Source organism: Sinocyclocheilus anshuiensis, unplaced genomic scaffold, assembly GCF_001515605.1.
Source record: "Sinocyclocheilus anshuiensis isolate Anshui unplaced genomic scaffold, SAMN03320099.WGS_v1.1 scaffold1120, whole genome shotgun sequence".
NCBI classification, from domain to species: Eukaryota; Metazoa; Chordata; class Actinopteri; order Cypriniformes; family Cyprinidae; genus Sinocyclocheilus; species Sinocyclocheilus anshuiensis.
The window spans coordinates 288,151-294,960 of record NW_015551069.1 but is presented as its reverse complement, the minus strand read 5'-3'; the positions used below and the strand labels follow the sequence as shown (position 1 = coordinate 294,960).

At 36.1% G+C, this 6,810-nt stretch overlaps 1 protein-coding gene across 2 annotated transcripts in view; it reads left to right on the top strand.

Annotated features, from left to right (window-relative positions):
• The window catches only part of LOC107662171 (protein transport protein Sec24B-like), a 32,675-nt gene extending 29,641 nt beyond the window's left edge, over window positions 1-3,034 (top strand). For both annotated transcript variants that reach the window (XM_016452087.1, XM_016452086.1), the window contains one exon: window positions 2,105-3,034. In XM_016452087.1, coding sequence (XP_016307573.1) covers window positions 2,105-2,219 — 115 coding nt within the window. In that variant the 3' untranslated portion in view covers window positions 2,220-3,034. The remainder of the gene's footprint in view (window positions 1-2,104) is intronic.
• The last annotated feature ends 3,776 nt before the right edge of the window (window positions 3,035-6,810 follow it).

Below are 6,810 nucleotides of genomic sequence, written 5' to 3'. Positions count from 1 at the left end.
TATTTATATATTAGGGGTGTAACGATACACGTATTCCTATTGAACCATTCGGTACGAGGCTTTCGGTTCGGTACGCTTTACAAACCGAACGATTCATTGGAGTAATCCTATTACATTTGGAAAATAAAAGAGCTTAAAGTGTGTGAAATATAATGTACTCCAGGTTGTGACGGTGAGGTAGTTTGTTATAGTTTTCTTTTATTCGCTTTTAAATAGCTTGTAAATGCCTGTGCGCATTTTACTTTCACTTTCGAATTAGTCGTGTGATCTCATATGAAGTAGTTCTCTGACAAGCTATGCAAAATCGCGTTCATAATCGCAGACGATATAATCGTAGGATTATGAAATCAATGAAATCGTTCGCAATAATGACAGCTGTTTGCGTATCTTCTCAGTGAACTATGGCTCTGTGTAGTAAATGCTGCTCCATCTGGGCACTGTAGCGCAAGACTGCAATTCAGCCCTCCTGGATGCAATTCAAGAGAAGAAGACACAGCGCTTCAGTTCAGAGCAAACGCAGCCGAACCTGTGGCTGGTGAGCGGCGTTTGGATGAATATGTAAATATATACTGTAGGGCTGCACGATTAATCGAACGCGATTAATTGTGATCGTCATGCACATTTTGTCAGTAAAGCCGGTTCTGTGATTAGTCTGTTTATTCAGCTGCAGCGATAGGCATTTCCTGGATTTCTTCTTCGGTGCATATTTGGATTTTCAGCGCGAGAGCGCCCTCTGGCCTTCGGATGGAGATTTACTACTGATCACAGAACTGTGCTTCACTGAAAGATACGCATGACAATCGCAGCTTCTGCCTAATCGCAATTTATTGCCTTTGCGATTTAATTTCGATTAATTGTGCAGCCCTAATTTACTGCGTGCTTTCCTCTCAATAACAAAATAAACACATCAAAAACTGACTAGCCTTAAATCAAGCAGCTTTACAGTATTAAACATGAAAAACCAGAGTCAGTGTCGCTTTCAGTTAGAATTGATTTTCGGTTATAAAGCAGCTCTCCAGTGTGGAGCTAGCAATTTATAAAATCTTTTTATTAGTGGGGAAAAAACATTTAATTAAAGTTATAGTTTGGTTTGCAGAGATCAAAGCTTGATCTAGCTCAGGACTGTTTTGATTATCATAACCCTATAAGGTATTTTAAGAGAGATTATGTTGTGAATGAAATAGTTTACCCAAAAATAAAACGTCTTATCACTTAACCTTTATTTTGTTTCTTATCCATATGACTTACAAAAAGAGATTTTAGGCAGGATGATGTGTATCATTCAGCTACTTTTTCATATAGCTAATTAAATGGTGAATGAGAGTTTCTCTGCCATCTCATTTTGTGTGCCATATATATATTTATTTGTATAAATTAATTGTATAACTGTAATTACATAATGACTTTCAAAAGCTGAAGTGATTACCTTAATTTATTTGTTAGAATATGTCTATCTCAATATTTTAACTAATTGCAAAAGTTGAATAATCAATTAATGTCTACTGATTAATCAGTGAACTAATTGATGATTAGTCGATTAATCGTTAGAATAATCGATTGAATAATCGATTATCAAAATAATCGTTTGTTGCAGCCCTAGTTCAGTTGCATTAGATTTTTACATTTTTGATGTGTATAATTACTGTAATTATTTACATTTAACCAGGCAAGTCAGTTAAGAAAAAAGTTTATTATTATTTATTATGTAATGGAATTATAAAAAACATCCAATCAGAATCACAACTTTCCATTTTATAATGCATAGTGTTATTTTATAATATATATTATTTTCTAATATTCTAATATTTATAAATACTTTGAAAATGAGCTTTTATTCTTATATTTTCAGTTTTCATTGTAATGTAGTGATTTTTTTTACTTTCATAGTATTTTTTTTTTTGTTTTGTTTTTTTGTCCATAAATGACAGAATTTTTATTTTCATTGGATGGACTGTCCTTTCAAAGACTAGAAATCAAAATTGATCACAATTTATATTTTGATGAAAGATTGGAAGACACATGCACAGATAAATCATTCACAGTAAAATAGGGCCAGTTATGATTTCATGTTGACTTTAACCCTCATGCAATTGTTTTTCTCCAGGGACGACGCCTCGACCAAGACCAGTTTTTTCCAGCACCTCGTGGAGGACCGCACTGAATCTGCCTTCTCTTATTACGAGTTCTTGCTTCACGTTCAGCAGCAGATGTCGAAGTAGAATGGAGGAACCTCATCGAACCGGCCCCAGGTTTAAGGCTAGCTTCTGTTCCGCGGCTCAACTATAGCAAGGGAGCTCTTTGATTGGACCGCAAAGAGGCAGAGACACGCCCCCTGGCCCCACCGGCCAATCAAAGCCTGTGGCTCTGTGGGGGAAGTGTTTAAAGACAATTAAGGATAAAAGAAGTTAAAAAGTCAATGTTTATTGGAGTATTATGGCAAAAAAAGTGAGCACAGAGGACAAAGATGAAATGTGGACTTGACTTGCACATAGAGACACTGAACAAGTTTTCAATCATTCCCATCTGCTTACTCCCCTTTCATATTTAGCCATCATCATGAGTAGCCAGATGCAGCGAAGAACATTTTCTGTGTTCATTTTCCTGTGTTATATTGTGTTTGTTTCCATTGTCAGAATCATTGTAAGCATGTATTTTTGGGTTTTAATACATGCAAAACATGCAGAGTTCCTTGTTGCATATTATTATTCACTCTAAACCATCCGCTCATACACACTTTGTGCTTTTATGTTTTCTTTATTTGCTCCTTTTGTTCTCCTGTCACTTCCCCTCTCCCAATGCCTCCTGTCCTTATGTAATGTGGCTTTTGAAACCGTGTCCGTCGTGATGGTGTAATAATTCATCTGTCTTCATCCAGCATCGACTCAACAGTGGCTGCTCAACTTCTCCTCTTGTCTTCTCAACATCAGCTGCTTGAAACCGTTCAATGAAGCTACGAAGTTCCTCGCTGGCAACGCATTGTTTTCTTTGAGACCAACAAATGTTGCTATCCACTTTGTAACTCAACACAAAAAAATATTTTAATGTGCTATAATTTATGCCAAGCTTATTGAATAAAATGAAATGATAATTCTAGTTGGGGTGTTTGGTTCATTGTCTGCTGCAGATATCATTTGTATAGTAAGTTTCTTTGGATAATTGGAATTTTTTTTTTAGATAATTAATTGGATATTTTTTCATTATTATTATATTTATTTACATTTATTTAACCAGACAAGTCAGTTAAGAAAATAGTGAGATATATATATATATTATTTGCAAGGACAGTCTATTTTCGTTTTTCTAAACTTAAAATGAGGATTGAAACTTTATACATAAAATGAAATTGAAAGTATCCAATCTGAATAAGAACTCCATTTTTATGTATAATAAAAAGTATTGTTTTAGTATTATAACGTATTTTATAGTATGTATTAATATTTTGAATTAGCTTTTAATTTTGTTTTTATTGTAATTTGAATTTAAGTTTAGTAAGTTTACAGTAATTTTGTGTTTTTGTCTTTTAGTTGTTTTTTATATTTAGCTTTATTTCAGTTTTAGAGTTAATTATTTAGTGCTTGAACTTGTTTTAGTTATAATAATCTAAATTCAAAAGCTTTCAATAGTTTTAGTTAACAGTTGTAAAAAATGTCCTCTAAAAAAGCAGAAATGGAAGCAATTACTTCTGTAATCTGACCAATATTTTTAAGTATCTAAAATGAGACTATTAACAGGGATTTATTTCCCTGTGGGTGTGTGAATGACTTTATTTGTTACTGATAATCAAGGGGGAGTGAAAGCAAAACACTTTATGTTTGCTGTTCTTAAAAGTTTCAGTGCAGAGAGGAAAATAAAACACTTTTCGTTTAGTCTTACTGAGGAGGAAAGTGGGCGCATGATCGTTATTCTTTCTATTCCCTGTGAATCAGCCTGTAGTTAACCACAACAAACACTAAAAATACCTCCTTCCATGTTCCCCCGAGAACATTTAAGTCATTCTGGTCCTCGTTGAATTTCCATGCTTAGATTGTTCATGATTAATGATTCCTCAAATCGTTCCATAAGCGCGCGCTGCAGTTCCTTACCGCTTTAAATTTTCGCGCTCTTTAAAGTTTGCTGGATTCTGATTGGCTGTTTATTTTCTTGTTCATCAGCTGGGAAAAAAACTTTCTGTAACAGTGACTCCGTGTGGTGTGGACTTTTTTTAATTTATAGAGATTTTTTAAACTATATCTTTCTATTTATCGTTATAGTTATCATTCTAAGTAAGAATGGGCCTTGAGTCCAGAATATCACAGAAACCTGAGGCGGGTCAGTAGGCTAAAAAAAACACCCAAATCACCCTAGCAACATAACAGTAAGTATTCTTTTACTAAAGTAAAGATCTAGTATTATATTTCCCATGTAAAACAGTGTCCTTTGAAAGCCATTGAGAGAGTTTGTGTTGAAGAGTGAGATTAGAGTCCATTGGTGCAGTCATGGGTAATGCACCATAAACACAAGTGCTCTCTCATGCTGCGCGTCATTAAGATCGAAAATTACCATAGAGTGTTGCCACAGTCCGTGGATTTCACAGTTGCAGTGTCTGAAAATGATTATTGTTCTCATGCAGATGGTGGGAATGTGGGGGGAAAAAAACAAATGTTTACTTCTTATGTAAAGCTCAACATATACTTATGGTGCATTCAAGTCATGTCGGATAGATCGTATTTACAAGTTGAACGCACATGAACGCCACCACAAAGTCGTTATTACGAGTGGGAAACTCTAAATTTTCTTTAAGCCCTGAGTTTCCGAGTTGGGGGCGTGTCAATGAGAAACATGGCGGAATCGATGGATGCAACGTCTGTAGTTGACGGTAAATTTTTGTTTAAATTGATAGTTTAGTTGTCCTATAAACTTAAATTGGTCATGTTCTTGTTACGCAGCTGAAATCCAAGTAAAAAATGCAGACCCTGTTGTATTTTCTTGTAATTTATTAAAAGAAGGTACACCGCCATCTTGTGCCGACTAAACTGACTTGAACGCACCTGACGTCGTAATTGCGACTTGTCAACTCGTAAGTACGAACGTCCCAGGAGGACTTGAACGCAGCATTAGGTTTTTTGCATATGATAAGTATGCATACAGTACACGTGACAAATTCCATAATCAGCATATGCCATGATCCAGACAATGTTGGAAGAGGGAACATCCGAATTTAAATGTCCCATTTCTAACCACAGAGAGTTCCAGTCAATCGCACGTCATGTGAACATATTGACCACGTCGCCATGACACAACAAGAACATTTCATATTTTTGTGTCAATTATGGCAAAAACAGAAAAAAGAATTAACATAAAATGCTGCCATTAATTTTGACAACAGCTAAAAATTAATGTTTTGAAGTTTGACATGAGGTAGCTCCACAATATGCTCGTTGGAAGCAGTGACGTCAAATGACGCGTCTCGCTGAGGTAAGAATTGATCGATCTGCCCCGAGTTCAAAGGTAGGATGTCCAACTTCAAGCGGCGTTCCAGGCATTATTTCCAAGTAGTAGGTGGGAAAATTTAGAATTTCAAATTGTCTAAAGGTGCATTCACGCCATATCACAATTACCGTGATTACAAGATAGCAACTTGTAAAAAGCGTTCACGTCCTCGTAGAACTCGTAATTATAACTTATGAACTGGGACTTTTCTGAGAGCTACAATTCATTGGGCACTATGTGCGATCGTTCCGAGTCCAAGGGTGTGAACAGCTCCAAGTAGAATGTCACGTGTTGTCATTTCGAAATTACAGTAATTATGAAATGGCGTGAATGCAGCATAGGACGCACATATTGTACTGTAGGGTTGCCAGGTCTGCGAAACAAAACCAGCCCAACTGCTAATCAAAACTTGCTCAATTGCATTTTTTCCTTCGTATTCTACTCCGTCAAATTAGCATTGTGTGGCAACAGTGTAAAAGTACCCCAATTACGCAGAAAAACCACGGACTTGGCAACACCGTGGAGTCATAATTTTACCCCATGGCCTATAAAACAAAAAATTTAAAAAATCACAAGAAATTTTACATTGAAAATTGTGCATGTGACAATGTGATTGTGTGATATTAAGAGATATCCACAACTCTAGTTTAAACTAGTATAAAGATATTTTATGAGTGATAACTTCTGGAGAGAAATAGCGCAGACACTGGACAAGGATGAAATTTCAAGTGTGCACAACAAGTCACTTTGATCAGAGCAATATGGCGATGTATACTGTACATTTTAGCTGTTTTTGCTTTTAAGTGACTTTAATCAAGCTATAAAGGTGCTGTAAATTGTTTCATTATATATTCTATCATAAAAAAGACAGTTCCGAGTTTCCCACTTGTGCTTACGACTTTGTGGTTCCGTTCATGAATTGGACACATCATACATTTATTTGTACACACATGCTAAGCATTTGTATCAAAACTAAAGTGTACTTTGGGCTTAAGCTGACTTTTAGGATAGTTTCAGATTTAAAATGTACAATTATAGGTTTGATGATGTATCGTGAATTGTTCATGAATGCACACAGGAGGTTCACGGTTGGCCGGTGTAGATGGGAACACGTTTCCTCCCCTGCCGAGATTACACATTACACACACAGACTTTCCCTGCACAAAGGGTCTTTTTTCAGTAAGACACACCTATGAGACTCTCTGAGGGCTTGTTTAGTGATGGAGCATGACGTTCAAGGCTCATAACCACACAATGTATTTGTAAACAAGTGGTCATTTTGAGCGGGACAGACTTCACCCGCTGCCCTCCTGACACACACACACACACACACACACACAC